Source organism: Myxocyprinus asiaticus, chromosome 35 (genome assembly GCF_019703515.2).
Source record: "Myxocyprinus asiaticus isolate MX2 ecotype Aquarium Trade chromosome 35, UBuf_Myxa_2, whole genome shotgun sequence".
NCBI classification, from domain to species: Eukaryota; Metazoa; Chordata; class Actinopteri; order Cypriniformes; family Catostomidae; genus Myxocyprinus; species Myxocyprinus asiaticus.
Window position 1 is genome coordinate 41,699,212 of NC_059378.1, and position 26,417 is coordinate 41,725,628.

The window sequence follows — 26,417 nt, forward strand, 5'->3', positions numbered from 1 at the left end:
CACGAACCAGAACGAAAAAAATACAGTTTCTGTTCAGAACGAACCAAAATGAGAAACGTAGTTTTTTGTCCCTGGTTATGAGACCATTTCTGAGAATTTTGCATTGACAAATTGGGTCGTTACTGAATCACCACATAAATCACGTGACATTTTAGATTACAATCGAATTTTGCCTGGTGAAAGCAGCGTATAATTGAATACAGTTTACATCAGTATATCACATTTAACATGACAGGCAATGCAGTTTTAAAGATGGAGAAAAAGGAGCCAAGAATTTTGTATCAAGTTTTATTTTCAATTTGTAACATTGCAAACAGTAGAGATAAATCAGTTTCTTCGCAAACTAATCTATAATGAAGGGTGTTTGTGTGTTCACTACAGAAAAACACAATGCAACAGATAAACCTGAACTGATATCAACTCATCAACAGCCATAACCTGCGGGAAGAGTAATCCAGTTTACGTGCATTTCCAATATGCAACTTTAAAAAGACAAACGTATTACATCTAACTCAGGCTAAATATAAAAAGAAACAATGACATTTCTAAAAAAAGAAAGAAAAACTGCTTGTTTTCCAAGCACTTTTAATTAGAAGATAATTGCTTTAAATAGAAACTGCAAACCGACATACGAATGGTTTTATTTGTCAGGGTGAAGTTGAACATTGTATAACACCGTTCCACGTTAGCCGCAAGTAAAGAAAACGGCTCTAAAATCTTGGGAGTACATATTTAACACGAGCATGAACCAGTGAACACAGCAGATTCTGAGGATGCGGAGATTAAAAAATGAACAAAAAAAGGAATGAATCCGTTCAGAGAGGAAAGAGCTGTCGGACTGATGTAGGAGAAGCTTTCCTCGATCCAAACTCTATTTAACAATAAGAGAAACACTGATCAGTGGGATTGGGCTGTTTTCAGTCGCTCATGTCCATGTCTTCGTCTCGCTGGTCTTCACTGTTGCCGTCCGACTCTCCGTGTCCCGCATCATCTGCGCTGTCTGCTAGTGGCTCTTTAGCCTGCGGGGATGATGCGGCATCAGAGTTCCTCTCTCGCTCGTCCTCATGCTCGCTGTCGTAGCCCTGCTCCTCCTCATCGTAATCCCTGGTCACCTACAGCACAGAAACCATACAGAATTCAAAAGCTAACTACATAGAAATAAACGAAAAATGTCCATCAAACATTCACTGAGAACTTTTTGACAAACAGCACATCAAGCTGCAAGTTGTTTCCGGAACTGGATGTCCGATTTGAAGATTGCTTTAAGTCTTATTATTAAAATGGTGAACCTTTACATCTCCCTTATCACTGTCTGACTTCCGGTCTCTCTCCTTGTCTTTGTCTTTGCTCTTCTTGCTGGTGGAACGTTCTCTTTTGTCCCGATTTCTGTCCCGATCATCTTTCCTGTCTCGGTCGCGGTCTCTCTCGCGATCTTTATCCTTCTTTTTCTCTTTCTTATGTCTAAGAGAAACAGAACATAGCTTTAAGGTTGCAGCAGGTCTGAGGAGTGAGACATTGTGGCATGAGACAGGTAAGTGTGCAGTACCTGCGTGGAGACGGCGAGCGGGACAGTTTTCTCTTGGGAGATCGTAATTTCTTTGGTGAACGAGAGATGCTGCGACTTCTCCTGTGCCGTTTACTGGAGGAAAAAACATTTGGTGGGTCAGGAGGAGCTTTTATCTGATTTCAACTGCAATACTTTGCTGAATTCACAACAACATTACGTTCATTTGTTAGTGTCATGCTCAAACACCCCCAAAAAAAATCTCTTTCATATATCCCTACATTTGGTCTTATCTTTACAGAGGAACAATAAAATGTTTACTTGAATATATGTTACTTAACTTACCGGCTGATACTGCGTGACCGTCTGGCGCTGCTGTAGCTCTTCGGTGGCGTTTTTGAACGCTTCCTGGTTTTCTCATCCTTCCTTCGATCCCTACATCAGAGACGAGACGAAAAGATCTGTATGAGGAAGTGAACCACTGCTGCTCCAAAACTGAGGAAAATCCATTTTACTGGACAACTGGCAAGCAACATTGTATTCACTGACCACATTTAAATGCACTTAAGAAAACGGTTTATTCCAGGGTTTTTCCAGAAAGCGGCATTCTGAAACGTCATATAAACAAGAACACCGATTTTCTTTCGCTGTTTAAGGGATTAAGAGAAAGCGGTTTAACACACCTAGGTTTCTCCAGACAACGTGGCTAATGTTGTCATGTAAACACATCAGCGGCGGTCTAACAGGATTTTGAGGAGTGTGCATGTGCTTGCACAGAACGGATAACAAACGTCTAAGGATGGAGCACAACAACAAGTCAACACAGCAGAAAGAATTCAACAATTCTGGATGTACAGTGGGAAAAGCACATACAGGTGCATCTCAATAAATTAGAATGTCGTGGAAAAGTTCATTTATTTCAGTAATTCAACTCAAATTGTGAAACTCGTGTATTAAATAAATTCAATGCACACAGACTGAAGTAGTTTAAGTCTTTGGTTCTTTTAATTGTGATGATTTTGGCTCACATTTAACAAAAACCCACCAATTCACCATCTCAAAAAATTAGAATACATCATAAGACCAATAAAAAAAACATTTTTAGTGAATTGTTGGCCTTCTGGAAAGTATGTTCATTTACTGTATATGTACTCAATACTTGGTAGGGGCTCCTTTTGCTTTAATTACTGCCTCAATTCGGCGTGGCATGGAGGTGATCAGTTTGTGGCACTGCTGAGGTGGTATGGAAGCCCAGGTTTCTTTGACAGTGGCCTTCAGCTCATCTGCATTTTTTGGTCTCTTGTTTCTCATTTTCCTCTTGACAATACCCCATAGATTCTCTATGGGGTTCAGGTCTGGTGAGTTTGCTGGCCAGTCAAGCACACCAACACCATGGTCATTTAACCAACTTCTGGTGCTTTTGGCAGTGTGGGCAGGTGCCAAATCCTGCTGGAAAATGAAATCAGCATCTTTAAAAAGCTGGTCAGCAGAAGGAAGCATGAAGTGCTCCAAAATTTCTTGGTAAACGGGTGCAGTGACTTTGGTTTTCAAAAAACACAATGGACCAACACCAGCAGATGACACTGCACCCCAAATCATCACAGACTGTGGAAACTTAACACTGGACTTCAAGCAACTTGAGCTATGAGCTTCTCCACCCTTCCTCCAGACTCTAGGACCTTGGTTTCCAAATGAAATACAAAACTTGCTCTCATCTGAAAAGAGGACTTTGGACCACTGGGCAACAGTCCAGTTCTTCTTCTCCTTAGCCCAGGTAAGACGCCTCTGACGTTGTCTGTGGTTCAGGAGTGGCTTAACAAGAGGAATACGACAACTGTAGCCAAATTCCTTGACACGTCTGTGTGTGGTGGCTCTTGATGCCTTGACCCCAGCCTCAGTCCATTCCTTGTGAAGTTCACCCAAATTCTTGAATCGATTTTGCTTGACAATCCTCATAAGGCTGCGGTTCTCTCGGTTGGTTGTGCATCTTTTTCTTCCACACTTTTTCCTTCCACTCAACTTTCTGTTAACATGCTTGGATACAGCACTCTGTGAACAGCCAGCTTCTTTGGCAATGAATGTTTGTGGCTTACCCTCCTTGTGAAGGGTGTCAATGATTGTCTTCTGGACAACTGTCAGATCAGCAGTCTTCCCCATGATTGTGTAGCCTAGTGAACCAAACTGAGAGACCATTTTGAAGGCTCAGGAAACCTTTGCAGGTGTTTTGAGTTGATTAGCTGATTGGCATGTCACCATATTCTAATTTGTTGAGATAGTGAATTGGTGGGTTTTTGTTAAATGTGAGCCAAAATCATCACAATTAAAAGAACCAAAGACTTAAACTACTTCAGTTTGTGTGCATTGAATTTATTTAATACACGAGTTTCACAATTTGAGTTGAATTACTGAAATAAATGAACTTTTCCACGACATTCTAATTTATTGAGATGCACCTGTACAATATATACTATACGCATTTATACACAGCAATGTAAAATATCGACAGTCCCTCACGTTCACGTATATGCGCTCATACACTGGGGGAATCCCGGAGTTTTAAGTAAGAGGAAAACCCCACTATTGCAGCGCAATTCTGCTGCAGGTCATGATGGAAAGTTAAAGAAACTAACACAGCAACAACTCTGGAATATCTGGAAATAAAGCGAGGCAACACAGAATAAAATAGTGAAGTCTTCCTTGGATGCCATGTTTGTTATTTACACAAGCATTGCAGGGACATTTGGCTGCTGTGGAGAAAGCTGCTTACTGACCGAGATGCATGTACAATGGCATGCAATAGTTTGGGCACCCCTGGCCAAAATTTCTGTTGCTGTGAATAGTTAAGTGAGTAGAAGATGAACTGATCTCCTAAAGGCATAAAGTTAAAGATAAAACATTCCTTTCAACATTTTAAGCAATATTAGTGTATTATTTTTATTTTGTAAAATTTTAGAGTGAAAAAAAGGAAAGGAGCACCATGCAAAAGTTTGGGCACCCTAAGAGATTTGAGCTCTCAGATAACTTTTATCAAGGTCTCAGACCTTAATTAGCTTGTTAGGGCTATGGCTTGTTCACAGTCATCGTTTGGAAAGGCCAGGTGATGCAAATTTCAAAGCTTTATACATACTCTGACTCCTCAAACCTTGTGTCAACAAACAGCAGCCATGGGCTCCTCTAAGCAGCTGCTTAGCACTCTGAAAATTAAAATAATTGATGCCCACAAAGCAGGAGAAGTCTATAAGAAGATAGCAAAGCATTTTCAGGTAGCCGTTTCCTCAGTTCGTAATGTAATTAAGAAATGGCAGTTAACAGGAACGGTGGAGTTCAAGTTGAGGTCTGGAAGAGAGAACTCCTCGTAAGATTGCTAGAAAGGCAAATCAAAACCCCTGTTTGACTGCAAGAGACCTTCAGGAAGATTTAGCAGACTCTGATGTAGTGGTGCACTGTTCTACTGTGCAGCGACATCTGCACAAATATGACCTTCATGGAAGAGTCATGAGAAGAAAATCTTTCCGCAAATCTTACCACAAATTTCAGCATCAGAAGTTTGCAAATGAACATCTAAACAAGCCTGATGCATTTTGGAAACAAGTCCTGCAGACTGATGAATTTAAAATATAACTTTTTGGCCGCAATGAGCAAAGGTATGTTTGGAGAAGATAGGGTGCAGAATTTCATGAAAAGAACACCTCTCCAACTGTTGAGCACGGGGGTGGATCGATCATGCTTTGGGCTTGTGTTGTAGTCAGTGACACGAGAACATTTCACTGGTAGAGGAAAGAATTAATTAAATTAAATACCAGCAAATTCTGGAAGCAAACATCACACCATCTGTAAAAGAGCTGAAGATGAAAAGAGGATTGCTTCTACAACAGGATAATGATCCTAAACACACCTCAAAATCCACAATGTACTACCTCAGGAGGTGCAAGCTGAAGGTTTTGCCATGGCCCTCACAGTCCCCTGACCTAAACATCATCGAAAATCTGTGGATAGACCTCAAAAGAGCAGTGCATGCAAGACGGCCCAAGAATCACAGAACTAGATTGGGTGAAAATCCCCCAAACAAGAACTGAAAGACTCTTAGCTGGCTAGAAAAAGCGTTTACAAGCTGTGATACTTGCCAGGGGGTGTTAGTAAGTACTGACCATGCAGGGTGCCCAAACTTTTGCTTCGGGCCCTTTTCCTTTTTTGTTATTTTGAAACTGTAAAAGATGAATATAAAAAAGTAAAATTGCTTAAAATATTAAAGAAATGTGTCATCTTTAACTTTAAGCCTTTTGGAAATCAGGCTCACTTAGTTATTCACAGCAACAGAAATTCTAACCAGGGGGGGCAAACTTTTGCATGCCACTGTATACGGGACTAAATAGCACACCACTTATAAACCGGAACGCTGTTTTCTCACAATAACCCGCTTTCTTGTATACATGTAAATGTAGTCATTCACTGGCTCCAGCTCTGTTGATTGTGACTCAACTCACCTGGACCGGGAGCGTCTGGTGCGATCCCTGGAATGAGACCTTCTCCTTCTGGGGCTTTTTGACCTCCTACGGCTTCTGGAGCGAGACCGCCGTCTGGAATGACTCTTAGAACGCCTGTGGTCGCATTATATTCAAATCAGACCATGACTCTATATGGACTTCAGCTGAAATTTTATTTCCACACACTTTTTGACTAATCAATTTGATCCGGATTGGCTAATCAATCATTTGGACTGATTCAGAACCAGATCGACTGATTCACTGAAAATAACTGATTAAAAACAAAAATTTGGACTCTCTATAGAAGAGTGATATCTAGCCGATTAAATTTCTAAGGCCTTGAAAACACAATTGTAAAATTCCCTGATATGTCCAAGTTTTCCTTGACTGTTGGTGTTTTTAAGATATACGTTTTTCCCATGTCCCCACAAACCTGTGTCTTGAACGGGACCGGGACCTCCTGCGTCTGGATCTGGATCTCGAGCGCTTCCGTTTATCGTCCTTCTTACCTGAGGAAACATGCTCCTTAGTGCAACACTCTTTCATTAACTCTGATATTATCAATAGAGGAGGGCAGTTCACTGACAGGAACGGTCAAATATCTCCGAGTACGGTGTGTTACTCACTTCCAGGTTCGATGGCAGCTGAGATCAGAGATTGTGCCTCTCTCACCCTCTTCATGGCCTCTTCGATCTCTTTATTAGAAGCGTCTGCCTTCAATCCAGGTGTCAAGTTTAGCCCAGCAGCGAGAGGATTCAGCCTGTGGTAACAGCGAATCATTAAATAAAGGACATCAGCCTTTAGAGAACATACTGTATACTGAATTAGATGAAGAACAAAGACTTTTGGAGATATTCATGAACTTACTTGGGGTCAATGGATGCCATTATTTTCATAAGTTGCTCAGCTGACAAAGACTAAGGAGAAAACATGAATGATCAGTAAAATAAGTGTGGTGAACAAATTCTTCAGGTCATCATAGATACATTAGCTGCATTTCCTCAATCTTTCACAGACGGTGTGCTGGGACATCGTCCCGCTGTTAGTGGAGAGACCACTCGGGACATCATGGCAGTTACAGTTGGTGAGTTGTCAACGCTAACTTATCTTGCTGTTTACATTCGATATAAACTTGATATTATAGAACTAAATAACACGATATTAAATAACATGCTATACCTCAGCTTGAGCTTATTAAGTGTGGGGTTTTGGGCAATGCTACAGAGTTATTGGCACAATAGTAGGAACACAGATCGACTTTGGTCTTGCGGCTCAAGGTATGAGGATATTGGCCCCGGCTGGCCAGTTGATAGTCCTGGCCCGATAGTGGAAAAGTGGCTATTGGCTCTGTTCTAAACACTAGATAATAATAATACTTATGCAACCAAGACCAAGCGGTGGGCACGGTTTCGCTTTATTGGAATCAACTGAAAGAGTTGAGCATTGAGGATGAAAAAACTCATGAGGTAAATAGCGAGGCAGCCACTAAAGTCTGGAACAGAGCCACCGTTGAAGGAACAGAGTTGTCAAACCTGAGGATTCATGTTGGGCGCTGCCATGGCCAAGGCTGCCATAGGATCCAAGTTATGCCCTCCAAGACCACCAAGACCAACTCCACCAATCTGACGACAAAACAGAACCAGAATATATCACTATACTCAACAGAGGGCACTCGGAAATAGCTTTGTCTCCAGTTACAGTGATTGACACTCACAGATGTGACCGGGTTGGGCGTGGGCAGAAGCCCTCCCCCTGGTAGCAATCCTGCGATGGCATTGGCTGGGGCGAGCAGTGACAGAGCCTTCGACTCGTCAGGAATCACTCCTGCAGGATGGAAAGCACACAGTTAAACGAGGCCACGAGCGAACGCTCCACACACAGACAGACCCAAAAAGTGAAACTTTCTTTTTGAAAGTCTACATTTGCACTTTTCGCTTTTCAGAGAAGCTAACACATGAGGTCCCTTAATAAAAAAAGCATCAAGTGCATAATACTACAAGAAAAGGAAATGACACTAGACACACTGCCAAGATGTTATCACCTGAACTCGATTTTTTAAGTCATGAACCAAATGTAAGCAAGCACAGCCGGATCTCCACTGGGATGTGCTCTCAAGTTTCATAAGTTGTATAATGAACAAGCGATTCAGGTCGGCTGCTTCGCTATAAAGCACACAGAGACATCAAGATAGACAAAACAGAGTTTATGATTTGGGTGTCAGCATCAAATGACAGTTTATTCATCCACTGATGGTTTCACTTACCAGAACTAATGTACAAAAACATGTATTAGAAAGGCTTTTGCTGGTACTTTAGATGGTTTCCAAAGCTAAAACTGCCTTAAGAGACATCTAAACTGGTCTAAAACTGGGGCTGGGGTAGAAATATGCACACAAACTCACTTAAACAGTGACAACCGGAGATAAGAAATGTCCTCTTCCAGCAAAAGCTCATTTTAAACTCAACTAGACTGAAGAAAATAACTCGAGTTAAATGAAAAATGAGCGTTTTTGTAAGGTGCATGGAGTCCATTGGGTGTGCTTCTCTGAAATTAATATAATTCACTCCAAACAACACAGTCATCTTTGACACACAAACACAAGAGAGAGAGAGAGAGAGAGAGAGAGAGAGAGAGAGAGATAAAGAGAGAAACAGGACAAGCTGCAGAAGACAAAACTGTTGGTTGGCATTGTCTGCTGGGCCTGGTTAACAGGACTTGCAGAACCAGGGAAAAGAACTGGAAAACACAACAACAAAAAACAGAAAACGACCGTTAAAAAGCTTCTTAGGCCCTTTTTCAGTCATGTGGAGAGGAACAAAAGAACATTCTAGACCATCAGACTGTTTTTTTACTAAGGGAAAGTTGGACAAATATCACAATAACACACACAGGAAGTCCCTGAGTTTAGCTATCATTACGCACATACACGCTCAAGTGCTTTTTAGGCGTGTATAAAAGTATATAATATGTGCATATACCAAATTGCAAACACACTCATGCAGTAATTCCCTCAACTGAAATGAATCTTACCGTAGATTTTCTAAAGTCTGTAATTAGCATGCATCTGAATCAGAAATGTGGATTTTGGGTCTCAATATTTGTGTTTGCATTCATCATATGCTCATTGATCTTAGCCTTTGACCTCAAATGAATTCAGTTTGAAACACTGAGCACAAGAGAGAGGATTATAGTTTACAGCAGGAAAACACGTGGCCCGGCCGCTTTTATTTTTCTACAGGGCAGCAGAGGCTCACGCTCGGACATCTGCCGGCTCTGCAATTGCCTTGTTCACTATAAAAATCACACACACAAATGACAGAGAGAAAAGTTTAACAAAAAAATGAAACTAAACTGGAAAGGCAATGAGTTAAACATGAGTATCTGCCATTGACGTATTTTATTCCCAACCACAGATTTTACTGCAGCCAATCACTCATTCATATAGCATGTGTTTCTATACATATACAAATGTAATGCTGTAACCGAACAGCTACGTTCAGGGTAGAGTGACAGTCGCTGCGCTAATGTCATCACCTAGACTGTGAAGGAGTCGGTCAATTAAATATCAGAAATATGGGCACAAACCTTCAGCGAAAGGGACGACGATCAGGGCTCTGTCCACGAAGACAGTGTTCGTCAGGTGCTGCGAAACGCCGACTGATTCCGGCTCGTTGAACTTTACAAAACAGACACGTGAAGTCACAGGCAAGGGAGAATCACTGAAAGAAAATATAGATGCTTTTGCAAGTTGTACACACAATGAACACACACCTCTTACTTAGAAATGTTTAGCTGGATTTTAGCAAATCAACTGATGTTCTTCTATAAATCACAAAGGTTCATAATGCAGCTCAGTCTTTAACTCTGAAACGCATCAATGGCGCATCAGAGCAGATTCCACCAGCGTCCTACCTGTACTGCAGATATGATGTGAAGCCAGATGTTTTTCGATGAGTGAAAAACAACAAAAGCACAGAACAGAAGTTAGCTACTGAAAAAGAAAACACCTAAAATATTGCCTACTGGAGAACTGACATCCTCAAATGGAGAAAATCAGGAGTTCACACAACATTCAAGACTTAATAATGCAATTGAAATTATTCCATTTGTATCAACATGCCTAAAAACAACCCACAAAGAGAAATAAAATTGTGCAATTTCACCTCTATATTTTAGCGTGTCTAAGTTCAGCAAACCATGCAGATATAAGTGCGTGACCTGCAGGACATTTACACAATAAAATAAAACAGTACTGAACAAATTCTGTCATGTAAAATTAGCAGGGCTGTTGATGTAACATGTACATTTTTGGGATGTTTCAGGCAGAGGTCGACCGAATGTGAATTTTGCCGATAACCAATTAATCAGCCGATGGTTTTTAAAATCACCTTATAGAATGTCAAACATTTTATTCTTTCTTTACTATGGCAGACAAAGAGTCCAAAATGAATAAAATCCCAGATGCAGTTTTTTGTTCAACACAAAATCTCAATAATACCCAGAAAAAATGAAGATTTGGTGCATAACGTGGGACTTTTAACCATGAACAACCTAAAAACACACAAGGGACTCTTATTTTGAAATGCCAAAAAAACAATCAGCTACTATAGACAGATTTTTGCCGATAACAGATAGTTCCTAAAAGCAACTATCGGCATCGATTAATCGGTAAAACCGATATATCAGTCTACCTCTAGTGTCAAGACTAATCAACTAGTCGTCCTACAACTGACTAGTTGATTAGTGTGGTTGACTACTAACATTAATATTATTTGTGGTGGTGGTTTTAATGGGAGACGCATTTCTCTAATTAATTGAGACGCACAACTTCTTGGACATCTTGTCAGTTCGTCAGTAAAAAAAGAACCTCATTTGTCACTTGAGTGGAACACAAGCTCCACTTCGGCGACAGAACGATTTATTTTGTGATGTTGGATCCTTTTTTCCCCATTGCTGTAACATTAACTCAGCAGGGTGTCCCGACGGTCAAGTTATTAATGACCTTATGCTGGCAGATGCTAATGCGTACTCAGTCTCCCTCCACCTGGCCAGTTATCAGAGGTCGACCGATATATCAATTTTACCGATTAATCGGTGCCGATAGTTGCGTTTTTTTAACTAACGGCTGTCTGAAAAAAAAAAATCACTGCCGGTTAATTTTTTTTATTCCTCTGTGGCAAACGCTGTAAACCATTTATTTTTGTTACTCTTGCGTAATAGAAGAATATCATGAATAATAATATGCTTTACCTTAAAAACAGTCCCATGATAAATTTATTTCTCCCATTTCCCGCGCACACATCAGTGTCTACCCGCCCACACCCATTCTCAGCAATCAAAACTTTTCCCATGCCACACTCATTGCGTCGGGTCCCACGAGAGTGCAGGCCTCTTCCGCTGAACCGATTAATCGCCGCCGAGTTGCATTTTAACTATCGGCTGTCTGAAAATGTATTCCTCCGTTGCCGACGCTGGAAGGTTCTACAATATAAAAGCGCCCTCTAGAAGTTAAATAAAAAACAATCACAGACTCCTCGTGGAGTTTGTAGTGTTACATGACTAGGTTATACAGCGGGATTTAAACATCGAAAGAGAAAAGCCAAGATATGTATAGAGTACACGCTGTTATTATTACAGATAGTCATGGTATAACAAATAAAGACAACCAAATTTAAATAGTAAGTGGTTTGATACTTTATAACTAATTGCTGCACTGCATAACTGTACTGCCGACAAGATGCTAACATTAGCTTTTTGAAATCGAATGGTTAGAACAATGTTACAAAGTGAATGATGGCAACTGCTTACATAGTCATAATTCACATTTTATTCAGAACCGAGGAGTTTTTATTTCCTATTTTTATTATTTTACTATAACGTTTTCCCCAAGTTATTTAGCCTATTTATCTGTTGAATATCCATTCATTAACCTGTTGAAGTAATGTGCTTAGTGTCCGTACAGCCCTCTGAAACATCTGATTGGAGTTACGAGAACATATCGAAGCCTAATTGTACATGATCTTTAACATCGACTAATCGATACTGAAAATCAGTAGTTTTGCACATCACTAGTTAATTTAGTGTGAATATATATACAAATAACGAGTTAAAAAACAGCCCCCTGACCTGTACGTAAATATCGCAAAGAAAGTATGTAAAGTATTTTCCTACCATCGGAGCAATTCAAGCTTTAAATACATTTAACTGAGTTTCTATGGGCCGCGTCAGCAGGGGGCAGTCAGCGCGCCTTACACAGTCCTCACAAGCCATGCAGCCACAGTAAAACCCGCTCACACAGGATGCGTTCAGCCGACTAAAGCACAAGGAACACGAGATGCGATTGTCTACATTTCAACTGCTTTTAACTTTACTTGTTTATGATGTTGAATATTAAAATAACGCAGATGGAATGCACGAACGAGTCATGCGAGAACAGGACAGATTGTCAAACTCAGCTGCAAAATGGATTGCTGTAGACTGTACAAAATTAATTATATTGACTTCTAAAGCCACTTTTTGTATTGTCCAATTAATGCTTTACTTCTCTGCCAAAATAATGCAATACATTTTAATCTGAATTATAATATTTTATATAATATGGAATGTTTTCTATTTATATTGAATTTATATTGAATATATGAATATTTGGGGCCTTTTTCTTTAAATATTAATGTATATGATTAATCAATCAGTATTTCATGAAATTAATTAGATAAAATTTGATTGACATTCACAATAACAAGCTTATAATCGTCAACTTTTCAGCCTAGTGTGTCTTTAAATGGCAAAAATACATCTTCAAGATCTGCAGCTAACATAATGGTGATTAATTACTTAGGCTATTTATTTTAAATAATTTAGATTCAGACCGATTCGCTAATGAATTTGATTTGTGAATCATTTTGACCTATTCATGAACAAGAACCGACTCAAAAGAACGATTCGCCCACAAATCCGACAGAACTAAATAGCTGATGAGATCATTTCAGAACAGAGGGAGAAAAAGAAAATGCATATTCACTATAGAAATTTCCATGACTTTTTCATGCTTTGAAAATCACAATTTGATTAATTAAAATATTCATGTGTTCATGTGTGTTACATATAAACATACTGATGACCTGAAGGCCAGACAAACAATGCGTGTTATGTGAGCAGAATATTGGGTCTTTAAAATACTCACTCTGTTTTATACCAGTAGTCGGTTTGCTGGGAATAGATTAAACTCTTCTATAAATGTGATGTATGTGTATATCGTGTTTATATAGACCTTCTGTGGAAGAAAATAATATCTCATATGAGTGTTTTGTGTGCGTCTGTATTCTGCACGCGCTCCAGAAAAAAAGAGTTCTCGATCATATATGAATCGGTCACTTATATAAAGGGCTTTTTGTGCACATTAGCATGTATTGTTAATTTTATACTCACTCTGGAGGGAAGAGTTTGAGCTCGTCGATGTTTCCGATGAATCCGAACAGCGATCTCATCTGCTCCGCCGTGCTGCTCGGCGACACATTCGTCACTTGAATCACATTCGTGCTGGACGTCATTGTGGCTCAGATCTGATGGCGACGCACGTCAATCGAAAGGCATTTAAATCCGTGTATTAAAACACGCGTTTACTCGATTTGTTTTCGATTAATTCGATCAGTCGTGTCGCGGCCTGCTGTGTCACGCGCGCATGGCGGCTTGTGGAGCGGATTTCAAAATAAAAGTCAATGCACACAAAAGGACTGCCAAAGTCCCAACAAGGCAAGTCAGTTCACTTGGGAGGCATCTATGGAACGCTCCCGAGCGGCTATTTTCGACATGAAAGTTCAGCTCCTATCTACTTGAACAAGGTAAGTCCGAAACCTCCAGAAAGGTTGCAGAAAGATTACAATCAAAGAACATATTTCAAATCAGCAGTAAAATATGACATCAATAGTATCATAAGTTGTGTTTCTTTAGCTTAGATCACAACAACTCCCCCCGCCCACCCCCATTTTTCAGGCCGGTTCAGCTAATGCGCATGCGCGTTCTCGAGATGATTGACATGCGACCAAAAAGTTAACTGCTCTTTTTCCTGGTGGGACGTCCTTTGTTAAATCAGTTGGCTGTTCCAATTTCTTCCAGTCAATTTTAACCCTTGTGTGTCAATAAAAAAAGTTAATCAGAGGTCCTTCAAGGACAAAAATGTCCACGTCAAAAAAATGGCATAATAATATTATATATTAATATTATTTTCCACTTTCAATTAGTTAATTTTTTTTTAACCAACATCAGTCCTGTTCATAACTACCAAATATTCATTCATTTTCAGGATTTTAACCCTTTAAATGCTGCTTTGTTTACCTAATGCCATTGTTGTTTTTTACACACACAACAATTTCTCAATACACACATACAAAACACACTCTTGACATCCATACCAACACACACACACACACAATTTTAGCTGTATCATTTATTCAATTGTGCTGCAGTGCTCTATAATACAGCAAACAGAAAATAGGGGAAAAGCATGTATTTGCTCCATAGGCTAAACATGAGAAAAATGGTGCCATCTGGTGGAAAATATAAAAAATGTAAATTTTGAAGCCAGGGCTCCAGAATGAAAGTGTAATATCATAGAATTCATGATTTTTTGCTTTAATGGCACTGGGATCAAATATTGCAGTTTTAATGGGTTTCAATGGGGACATTTTTTTGTCCTGAAGGTCCTGAGTGTAACTATTTTGTGTACACAGTGTATTATAGATGTATTATAGAAACTGAGATTGAAATATCCAAATTCCCCCCAAAAATACACACCTTTGACAAAAATGTATTCCATTGGCATTAACACAGCCAAAATGATCAAAAAAGACAAAAATGTCCCGAAGGTCGCACAAGAGTTAATACCAGTGGTTCATCTCTGCTAAACTGCCTCTGGTACTGTTGGTTTTCAAAATAAGGGTCCTCTCACAAACTAAACTTGTACGCTTTTATTTTTTATTTAGAAAGAGTACAGGGGAGGTGCAGCCAGAGATGAGCCACTTCTATTCAAATGAACTGGAGAAACTAGAATGCCCAATGGCAGCCAGCGGTTGTAGAAGGGAAGTCCCGCCTTAAGAAGCAGTCACACTAAACTTCACGCTCCATTCACTCCCATTCAAACGCATCTGAATACAGCAGAGCGGAAACGCAAAGACATTTTGTACTACATTGCGCACCAAAGTTCAAGCTTTTTTAACATTTTTATTTTATTTTATTTATTGCGAGTATCCAAAGTTCAAGCTTGGTAAACTCTGAACTGTGAATTCGTATGGCAAGCGGATGTGTGACCAATAGGAGCTCGACTTTGGTACAGTACAGGAACAGCCTTATACAACATAAATAAACAAGTGAACAAATGACTAAAAATAAGGCACAAAAGTAAAGTTACAATATAAAAAACAAACAAATAATAAATACATTTTAAATGATAAAAGAACATAAATAATAAATAATAATACACCTCCACATAACACACTCTTTTAAAGATCAATATTTATGTCCTTTTTTTACTATAAATCTCCACTTTCACTTTCAGGATGTGAAAGTATGTTGGGATATACAATAAAAAAGGTCTTAAATATTGACCTGTTTCTCACCCACACCTATCATATCACTTCTGAAGACATGGATTAAACCAATGGAGTCATATTAATTACTTTTATGTTGTCTTTATGTGCTTTTTTGAGCTTCAAAGTTCTGGTCACCATTCACTTGCATTGTATGGACCAACAGAGCTGAAACATTCTTCTAAAAATCTTAATTTGTGTTCTGCAGAAGAATAAAAGTCATACACATCTGGGATGACATGAGGGTGAGTAAATGATGACAGAATTTTCATTTATAAAATGCTTTATAAAATTATAAAGCAAATTAGACATATTTAAATAACGTTATAACTATTTTTGTATATTTTTGGTAAAATGTTAAGAGATCCGATTTTGATCATAATAACTTAAACAAAAATAGTAACACGAGTATTTGTTTTTGCAAGATTTTATCACTTGGCATTAATTAAATTAATAATCGTGTACAAACACGTACGAATCAGAAAGCGCGGACTTCCGCTGTGGCTGTGACGGAAGCGGAAGTCGTCAGACAGTGTCAGCCGATAGGAAATGGAGAGCGAAGGATCCTCATCGATACATTAGCAGTGCTATTAGATGTCTATCAGTGTGATCGATTAAAGACCGATGCTGATGAACGGAGCTCATGGAGGCCCATGAGGAGAAGCCCATAATCTACACGATGGAGAACAAACCCATAGTGACCTGTGAGTGTGTGTGTGTGTGTGTGTGTGTGTGTGTGTGTGTGTGTGTGTGTGTGTGTGTGTGTGTGTGTGTGATATATCTGTCTGAATGTGTGTGTATATCTGTCTAAATGTGTGTGTGTGTGTGTGTGTGTGTGTGTGTGTATTTGTCTGAATGTGTGTGTGTGTGTGTGTGTGTGTGTATTTGTCTGAATGTGTGTGTGTGTGTGTGTGTGTGTGTTTGTCTGAATGTGTGTGTGTGTGTGTGTGTGTGTGTGTGTATATCTGTCTGAATGTGTGTGTGTGTGTGTGTATATCTGTCTGAATGTGTGTGTGTGTGTGTGTGTGTATATCTGTCTGAATGTGTGTGTGTGTGTATTTGTCTGAATGTGTGTGTGTGTGTATTTGTCTGAATGTGTGTGTGTGTGTGTGTGTGTGTATTTGTCTGAATGTGTGTGTGTGTGTGTGTGTATTTGTCTGAATGTATGTGTGTGTGTGTGTGTGTATTTGTCTGAATGTGTGTGTGTGTGTTTCTGTCTGAATGTGTGTGTGTGTGTGAATGTGTGTGTGTGTATATATCTGTCTGTCTGAATGTGTGTGTGTGTGTGTGTGTATATATCTGTCTGTCTGAATGTGTGTGTGTGTGTGTGTGTGTGTGTATATATCTGTCTGTCTGAATGTGTGTGTGTGTGTGTGTGTGTATATATATATATATATATATATATCTGTCTGAATGTGTGTATATATCTGTCTGAATGTGTGTGTGTGAGGGTGTTTCTGTGTGAATGTGGGTGTTTCTGTCTGAATGTGTGTGTGTTTCTGTCTGAATGTGTGTGTGTGTGTCTGTCTGTGTCTGTGTGTGTGTGTGTGTGTGTGTGTGTGTTTCTGTCTGTGTGTGTGTGTGTGTGTGCGCATGCGCGTGTATTTCTGTCTAAATGTGTGTATCTGTGTGTCATTAATACACTGCATTACACACTTGCTGAACCACTCTCAGCGGTTCTAAACACATTTTTGTCATATGTGCGAGCTGACTGTGCTGGACAATCCATGTAGATATATAATGGTACATTAATATGCTAAACATACAGTACCATTGTTTTTATGTACCATGGTATGTTATTGTCCTCCTCCCAGATTGACTGCTTTAATGTCTGTGTCTCTTTATCTTGTGAATTGTCTACCTAGGCAGCATTTTTTGGAATATACACCTGTCACTCCCAAAATATTCTGATGAGGGACCATCTAAATGCCATGGTACATGAAGTGTGAATTGTTGTCAGTATGGCGTGTGTATGTGATTTCAGACAGAATGTAAATGAGAGACCGCACACAGTATGGAGTGTAATGTGTGTGTTTGTTGTGTTGTTGATCAGGTGCAGGTGATCAGAACCTCTTCACGGCGCTGTACAGCTCACTGACCCAACAGCTACCTAGAGAACCCATGGAGTGGAGGAGGTAATGGCCATCTGCATTTGTTTTTAATGCATATTGCATGTTGTGCCTTGTGTATCTAGACTTGACCATCAGCGTAAAGTCTGGTCCACACTGCAGCTTATTCTGGTTAAGAACCGCCCTCTTAGACAGGAAGAGACCGCCTGACTGACGAAGTAAAGTGTAAAAATCTCGATATCGATTCTTAAATCCCAAGATCGATCTTTTACTCTATGCACAACCCTCCACACCAGTGAGAGAAAATCACTCACAGTCGCGTTGAGAGTAAAAGTTGTTCCGTGTAATGAGTGTCCAAAGACCAACAACCGATTTGTCATTGAAAAATGTCTCTTTTAATGCCGTCTGTTCTTTAAAGTCAGTTGTTGAACTAAAACAATAAAAAAATATATATATTTATTTCTAATCAGGCATATCACAGATGAGATAAAGACATCCGAGTCTCTCTCGTTAACATGCGCTCATTTACACAGAGTTCGTACAAGGTGCTTGAAGTACTTGAATTCGGCTTTTTAAAATTTAAATTCTGGAAAAACCTTGAAAATAGCAATTTTTACCAAGAGGTGCTTAAAACGTGCTTGAATGATAGAAAAATGTTAAATACGTTGCTTAAATCGTTTAATAAGTTAAATGTATATATTTATTTTCGGAAAACACGTATGCAGTCCTGTTACAGAAAGACAACGCCCCCCGCTGCTACAGCCAAACAACAGATCCCGCTTTTCCCGCTCATTGCTCTCACACGGCTCGTGTCATGAATCATGGAGAATAAAGGATTTCTTTCAGTATTTGCATACTTCTCTCTGTGTGCTGTGTGGTTCTGAAACGGTCGGTTCCGTTAACGGTTCTCAAACACACTGTACATTCTTCTTCTGGTGTAGACGAAACACCGTACTAACACACTGTCACAGTGTTTCGAGAAGCGCTGTTCAGTTGCATGTGCAGCAAGAAACATACAACGCGACCAGTAGAGTCAAATTGACGAGCAAATTACTCTTTTAAACCATATGGGCAGAGGTCCAGACCACTGCTGAAGCAGCGCATAGACGGCGCCGTCACGTGACACCTGTTACTTTTGGCAGCGCTGTTCAGAATGGGCCAATCACAATCAAGCGTTACTGGAGGATTTATAAATATATTTTATAGATACTGCTGTTGCGGATTTAACAAGTATGAATCTTTGCAACTATCAGTTTGAATTATGAATTACTCTCCAGAGTGAAAAAACGAGATATGTATACGACAAATCACCATTCATTTTGTTGTTACGTGCCATCGTGTTACTACAGTAATAAACTGCTGCACAACGACGTCTCAGTTAAACTGTCCTGTGTATCAGAGCCGCGACAGACACATATGAGCTCATGATGCTTCTCAACAGTTCCTTGTAACTGTATGCACTGTTGTTGGTTGTTACTTCCTTCTTCCTTATGTATTACAATTTCTTTATGTGCAAACGGTCACTAAAAGAAAGGGAAGACTAAACAGAAACCAGGAAACACCGCTATCTACCATTGAAAACATTTTTTTTTTTACAAATGTAAAGCTTGAGTAAATATAATGTTAAATAGAACTTAATAAATTTTGTAACCAATTTAAGTACAAGTCATTTAATATTATTTTCAATTGTGTTACATATCAGCATTATATCGGCCACGCTGGTCTCTGAATGTCAACATCAGCCATTAAAAAACTCTACCTCTACCTGAATGTACTAAAATCCCGAAAACGAAAAATATAATTAGAGGAAAATACCAATACTTGCATATCTTTTTTTTTTTTTTTCAATTAACATTTTTATTGATTCATAGACATATCACAAAGAAAAAACCACAACATATATACAATGAATCACATTTAACATTTAACCCCCACTATTACCCCTCCCAATCACCTACCCACCTTGACCCCCAACGAACACCCCTGTGGTCACAATAGGAATACACACACAAAAAGCAGAAAAAAAAGAAAAATATAATAATAATGTATAATTAAAACTAAACTACTCTCTCCACCGCCCCTCCCCGAGAGTCTCCCAAAAACACTAAGTAGTTGCCCCATTTCCTATCAAACAAATTCTGAACCCCCATCCTTCTGCTTGACCCCTCCCCGAAAGCAGCCACCCTCCCAATCTCCGTACACCACTCTGGGAATGAGGGCACTCCATCTGACTTCCATCCCCTTAAAATAACCAGCCTATCAATCATAACACTGGTCAGAACCCAATTTTTTATGTGTTTATTCCCCAAATATATGACCACCCCATCTCCCAAAATACAGAGTCTGTGGCAAAACTAAATTTGAGGGCCCCACATGTCACACACAAAACTCTGGACCTTCAACCAAAATTCTTGGATCTTAACACACCCCCAAAAAACATGGGATGTGTCTCCATCCTCTGATTGGCATCACCAGCAGTTGGGTGTGTCTTTAAGACCAAGCCTATACAATCTAGAGGGGGTCCAATAGAATCGATGTAAAATCTTGAATTGCATAAGGCGAACCCTTGCATCTCTAGATGCAGACTTGATGTTTTATAGAATCCTAGCCCACACCCCCTCCTCCAATATCAAGTTTAAATCTTTCTCCCATAATCTCTTGAGAGAAGTTAAAGCTCCGTCCCCCAGACTCTGAATTAGCAGGGAGTAATACACTGATGCCTCATGACCTTTTCCAAAAGCAGTAATCACCTCTCTCAGAGTATCTGCCGCTTTAGGGGGTGTATGCTACTCCCAAAAATAATACAAAGCAGGTGGCGCAGCTGTAAATACTTATAAAACTGAGATCTGGAAATCCCAAAATGTTGAATACAATTTTCAAAAGGTCTCAATACTCCACTCTCATATAGGTCACCGAGTGTATTAACACCCCTCACAATCCACTCTGACCAGCAGAAAGGAGACTTATTAATATATAATTTTGGGTTCAGCCATATGCTCGAGGCAACATTTAAATAAATGTCAGAATTAAACACTCCGGACACTTTTGTCCACACCGAGTGCAAATGCGAGATAACGGGGTGTAACTTAACTTCTCCGATTAGTTTAATAGAAAGGTTTTGCAATGACGAAATAGGGGCAAGAACTGCCTGTTCAATACAAAACCAGGGAGGGGCTCTCTCAGGAGGAAGCGTCCAATGAGCCAAATGTCTGAGACTGAATGCATAATAATAAAACAAAATCTTGGGTAGGCCTAGCCCTCCTTTTCCAATCGGCCTATGTAACTTATTAAAATGTGATCTGGGACGTTTACCATTCCAAATGAAGGACTTTGCTATGCTATCAAATAGCTTGAAATAAGAGAGGGGGACATCTACAGGTAGTTACATTTTGGAATACAATTCATTTTAATTACATTAACCTTCCCAATCATAAATAAATGTAATGAAGCCCACCTGCCCACATCACTCGAAAACCTTTTTATTAAGGGGTCAAAATTAACTCTAACTAAATCGCACAAATTTGCTGGGAATAAAATACCCAAATACTTAATGCCCTGTTTGGGCCACTGGAAGGTGACCGGCTGGAAAGCCGTTTCTGGGCAGTACGCTGTCAGAGCCAAAGCTTCGGATTTAGACCAATTGACTTTGTATCCTGAGAACTTAGAAAAGGAATTAATAATTCTGTGGAGGCAAGGCATAGATCTAGTGGGGTCAGAGACAAATAATAAAATATCATCTGCGTAAAGCAAGAGTTTATGCGCCATACCTCCCGCAACCACCCCTGGAAAATCATCCTCCTTTCTTATCGCGGCTGCTAATGGTTCCAGGGCAAGACAGAACAATAATGGTGAAAGAGGGCAACCCTGCCGGGTGCCCCTATCCAGAGTAAAATAATCTGAAATTAATCCATTTGTTTGTACCGCTGCTACCGGGTGTCTATAAAGTAAATTAATCCAACCAATAAAAGTGTTCCCGAACCCATACATTTCCAAAATCTTAAAAAGATAATCCCATTCTACCATATCAAACGCCTTTTCTGCGTCAAGTCAGATGGCAGCAACCGGAGTCTGATCATTTGCCACTGACCACATGATATTGATGAAACACCTAATATTATCAGAAGAGCTACGGCCCCGAATAAATCCCACCTGATCTATATGTATAAGAGAAGTCATAACTTTACTTAATCGGTTAGCCAGAATTTTTGACAATATTTTTACACCTAGCTTGATCAGGGAAATCGCTTGAATCTTTGTTCTTTTTAAGAATCAGACTGATCCGGGCTTGTGTCATGGTTGGCGGAAGCTTTCCATTCTTTAACAATTCCCTATAAACTTCTAACAAATGTGGAGCCAGTTCTGTAGCATAAGATCTAAAAAATTCAGCGGCAAAGCCATCCGGCCACGGAGCCTTGCCAGTAGGCAGGGCCTTAATTACCTCGCCAAGCTTCTCCAAGGTTATCTCAGAATCAAGATAATGTTTTTGCTCAGTTGTCAGTCTAGGAAGATCTAATGGTTCCACAAATTTTCTAATATCCTCATCAGTAGACAAAGACGTGGAACTATAAAGATCAAGATAGAATTCTTTAAAAGCATTATTAATATCAATGGCTGAGGTAAATATTTCACCACCAGCAGATTTCACTGAGGGAATGGTAGAAAAAGACTCTCTTTGCTTTATATATCTAGCCAAAAGCTTCCCTGCTTTGTCCCCAGACTCAAAGTATGACTGTCTTGCCCTGAATAACCAAAACTCCACCTTCTGTGACAAAATAGTATTATATCTATATTTCAATCGGGTCAATTCTCTGAGACCATCAGACGACATTCTGCGCTTCAGCTCTGCCTCGGCACTTTTAATATTCCCTTCCAACTCCATGAGTTCTCGTGCTTTGGATTTTTTGGTGAATGAGGCATAATGTATGATCCGACCCCTAAGAACTGCCTTAAGTGCCTCCCAAGACACGCCCACAGAGGATACTGAGGACCAGTTGGTCTCCATATAAACATTGATTTCAGTCTTTAACATTTGTTGGAAATCAGGATTTTGCAAAAGGGATACATTAAGGCGCAAACTATATGATTTCTTTTTCTCCATATGAGGCAACACCTCTAAACTCACCAGGGCGTGATCTGAGACTAACATGTTTCCAATTGAACAATCAACAACAGATGATCATGCTTCACTATGATCAAGGACTGAGTCCATCAATAGATTAAAGTCTTCTCCCAATATTATATCATGAGGGGTGCCAGCGGTTTGCAGCATCCCTTCAAGATCTATAAAAAAGCCCTGATCATCAGCGTTAGGTGCGTAAATATTAGCCAAAATCAACCTTTGCCCCTGAATTTCTGCTAAAACAATAATGACTCTTCCTAATTTATCTTTAATCTGTTTGAGACATTTGAATTGTAGATGTTTATTAATCAATATAATGACTCCCTTGCTCCTACTTGAGCCAACACTAAAGAAAACATGTCCACCCCATATCTTCCCAAATTTTTCAGCTTCCTGCGGGGAAAGATGCGTTTCTTGAAGAAACACTATATCATATTTCTTACGCTTAAGAAGAGAAATAACCTTCCTTCTTTTTATTAAGTGCACTAACCCATTCACATTACACGTGGAGAGAGACAATCCACTCATATTAACATTTGACATTTTGACATATTAGAAAAAATTGATTGTGTGTCAAAAATAAAATTATAAAGACCACATTCCAACATTAGTGCAACAAACAAACCCCGAACTTCCCCCGAACAAAAAACACAGAAAAAAGAAAAACGTGTGCATTAACCCCACGCACGACAGTGCCAACCGGCGTCCAACCCTCTATACACAAACAGTCCATGTACACCTACGAGAGCCCCCGCGACAACTTTGCCGTCGAATTGCTCAAATTCGGTGCTTCTATACAAATTTTGTGAGACAGAATTACACTACAAAAGATAATCTATAAAACAAACTCCAGCCAATAGGAGGCATAAGCACAAAGAACGAGTAGATTCATCCACATAACTGTCCCAAAGGTGTGTTCCTCCACAAAACAAACTCCAGCCACTAGGTGGAACCAGCACAAAAAGAAACAAAAAAGGTGCCCAGTTTCCTCGGACAGTCAAGTGAATGTTCAGTGAGTCAAGTCCATTCGACTGCTACATGAGTGCAACAAATGCCCTAATCACTCCAATATTTTGCAAGAAATATTCCACAGAACAAACTCCAACCAACAGGAGGCGTAAGCACAAAGAATGTGCAGATTCATCCACAAACTGTCCCGAAGGAATGCTATCCCACAAAACAAACTCCATCCACTAGGCGGAACCAGCACAAACAGAAACAAAGAAGGCGCCCAGTTTCCTCGGACAGTCAAGTGAATATTCAGTCAGGCACACTCGGCTGCATAGAAGGTATTGCACAATGACCTACTCATTCCATTGACATTATGAAGGACATCTCTTGCTGTGGGCATGTAAATATTTTGCGACCATCCTTAGTATCTATTCTCAGTTTGGCCGGGAACATCAGTGCAAAAGCAACCTTCCGTTGATGTAAGAGTTTCTTGCATTCCTTGAATCAATCATGTTTATCTCTTGTCGAATTCGCAAAGTCTGGGAACAAGAAAATGTTGTGGTTCTTCCAAGAAAGCTTTCCTTTACTCCTCGCCTCGCGTAACATGAGAAATTTGGCCAGAACTGATCAGGGCTTGTCTCCCTCAGCGGATCTCCGAGCCGGAACTCTGTGAGCTCGCTCAATTTCCAGCTTATGGCCTGTTATGTCGAGCAGACTTGGGAAGAGCTCTTCTAGGAATTTCACCATATCTCGGCCTTCTTCGTCCTCAGGAATTCCAACAATTGAAACGTTGTTTCAACCGGCTACGATTCTCTAAGTCTTCCAACTTTTCCCAGACACGCTCCAAGTCTATCTTGGTCGCTAGTGGATTAGCAGCTAATTCCCTCTCCGATGACTCCAGATAATCGATCCGTTTCTCAACATCCGACACTCTTGTATCCATCCCAGTGAATTTCGTCTCCATGGCCGTGATCGATCGACGTATTACAGCAAGATCCTCTAAGTCAGCAACGACCTTCGGCAGCATTGCCAACACGTTTCAACAGTTGACGCTGGATCTCTTTCTCCGCACCATCCAAACCGAGTCCGTGGTCTGCAGCCTCCTCAGGGGTTTCAGCTTGAGCATGTAAATGTCTTTTAATGTCTCCAGAGCCCGAGGAGTTTGAATTCTTTGGCATATTGTCTTCCTAGAACAGTCAAGAATCTGAGTGTATCGAATCTCACCAGTTTATGACATAAAAAGTATTAAAACTAGCAAAGTGCACAAAGCTCGCCGCTCACACGTCCAACCCCCGCATGGCGCCACGCGACTCAATACTCGCATATCTTAAGTATATTTATTCAAAATATAAGTAAACAGTAGGTTACATGAACAGATTATTCGGAGTCTTTCACACACGTTTTGCAATATTAATGTTATCAATTAATCGATTGAAATTCCTAACCATAACTCTAAAATAAATATACAGTTTGGTTTGTTGTTATCTAGTTTATCTGCTTCTAAGTGTCTGAATCAAAACTTTGAGGTGCGAATTCACTAAACAGTTTCTCCACTTTTACTTGTGATATTTCAATAATCACCCATAATCTAGTTTAAGCAGGCGCAATCATCGCTGAAATAGTGCTGCGTCTTGAGTATTTAACAGCGTTTCTGCAGGTCTGAAAAAAAGTCTTAAAAAGGTGTTAAATCAGAGCAACAAGTCTTAAATTCATAAGATCTATAGCACCATCATCAGTTAAAAATTCACTTTTCTTTTGTGCGTATGTTTTGAACCATTTGTCCTAGAAATTCTTTTGCATGTAATTACTCTCCTCCTGATGATACAAATGGACCACTTAAATTAAAAACTCTGCTCATAATAGTGGCCGCCATCTTGGATTATAATGTTTATCATTTATTTGCTACTATTCCTGATTTGCCTAAATAATGGCTCAAAATAATCTCCAGACTGAATTCTGATTTTTGAATTTGTTGAAAAGTTATGTTAACACAAATTTAACGAGATCGACATAAAACAGGAAGTGAGGCTATATCTTGCCAAATGATTGTCGTATTGAAACGAAACTTGGTAAGCTTCATCAGGACCATGATCTGAGGGTGCATGGAAGGTTTTGTGACAGCGCCACCTATGGGTAAAACATTTGAAAAATAGATATTTTTGCCCTAAACTTTTGAACCGTATGTCCTAAAATCATGAGCATGAGACAGCGCCACCTATAGTTCAAAAGATAATCCACACTTGTGTGCTGACTCCAACCTTGGCATGTCTCTTTCGTCATGTTATTATAACAAAAGAAAATTAATAAATGCTCCTTTTGTTGAGCTTCTAGATTTAATGACCAAATGTAATTGAATAAAATCTTGATTTTGCATGTTTAATGGTGATAACTTATATTTTATTCCAGAGTTTTGAAGTATATTTGTGTTTAAACACTATTCAAGTGAAATAGCAGTTTCATAGAGGAAAATAGCTGATACAATGTGTCTGATCAGAAGGTAAAAGCAGAGGCTTTCAAGCATTATCATGTTACTTTTTGTAAAATAAATGAAAAGTAATGGAGATCTGTTAAGTTACGTTTTTAAACTTTGAAGTGTGAGTACTGTAAACAGTATATATGACTGTTCTTGTGCTCCCTAGGCATTTACATTCAGAGATGATTCAGAAATGTATTCCTTAAATTTCCTTTAGTTGGTCTTAAAAAGGT

General features: G+C 39.6%; 2 protein-coding genes across 5 annotated transcripts in view; one reads left to right on the plus strand and one right to left on the minus strand.

Moving 5' to 3' along the window:
* Positions 1-272: 272 nt before the first annotated feature.
* LOC127426495 (serine/arginine-rich splicing factor 11-like) lies at positions 273-13,690 on the minus strand. Of its 3 annotated transcripts, none has more exons than XM_051673354.1 (12): positions 13,417-13,690; positions 9,574-9,707; positions 7,703-7,812; positions 7,521-7,610; positions 6,856-6,905; positions 6,615-6,748; positions 6,422-6,497; positions 5,989-6,102; positions 1,850-1,939; positions 1,547-1,639; positions 1,296-1,461; positions 273-1,112 (listed from the first exon to the last, which is right to left on the minus strand). In XM_051673354.1, exons 1-12 carry the CDS (start codon positions 13,536-13,538, stop codon positions 918-920), a joined length of 1,374 nt encoding a protein of 457 aa, XP_051529314.1. In that variant the 5' UTR covers positions 13,539-13,690; the 3' UTR covers positions 273-917. The 3 variants fall into 3 exon arrangements, with proteins under 3 accessions (XP_051529314.1, XP_051529313.1, XP_051529315.1); XM_051673353.1 differs by having other exon boundaries at positions 1,290-1,461; positions 13,417-13,689; XM_051673355.1 differs by lacking the exons at positions 9,574-9,707; positions 13,417-13,690 and adding exons at positions 8,030-8,150; positions 8,252-8,558 and having other exon boundaries at positions 1,290-1,461.
* A 2,413-nt stretch (positions 13,691-16,103) lies between these two features.
* The window catches only part of LOC127426467 (trafficking protein particle complex subunit 10-like), a 42,181-nt gene continuing 31,867 nt past the window's right edge, over positions 16,104-26,417 (plus strand). Inside the window, exons 1-3 of one of the 2 annotated variants that reach the window (XM_051673303.1) lie at positions 16,104-16,276; positions 17,438-17,506; positions 17,626-17,707. In XM_051673303.1, coding sequence (XP_051529263.1) covers positions 16,216-16,276; positions 17,438-17,506; positions 17,626-17,707 — 212 coding nt within the window. In that variant the 5' untranslated portion in view covers positions 16,104-16,215. The remainder of the gene's footprint in view (positions 16,277-17,437; positions 17,507-17,625; positions 17,708-26,417) is intronic. The other variant, XM_051673304.1, reaches the window with a different exon arrangement.

Bases quoted from the DNA above. Each gene is read 5' to 3' on its own strand.
- LOC127426495 (XM_051673353.1), bottom strand. From the start codon at position 13,538: ATGACGTCCAGCACGAATGTGATTCAAGTGACGAATGTGTCGCCGAGC. The intron at 1,940-5,988 runs GTGAGTTGAGTC...TCTCTGATGTAG, and splicing joins ACCAGACGCTCCCGGTCCAG to GGATCGAAGGAAGGATGAGA. The intron at 1,462-1,546 runs GTACTGCACACT...TGTTTCTCTTAG, and splicing joins CGCTCGCCGTCTCCACGCAG to ACATAAGAAAGAGAAAAAGA.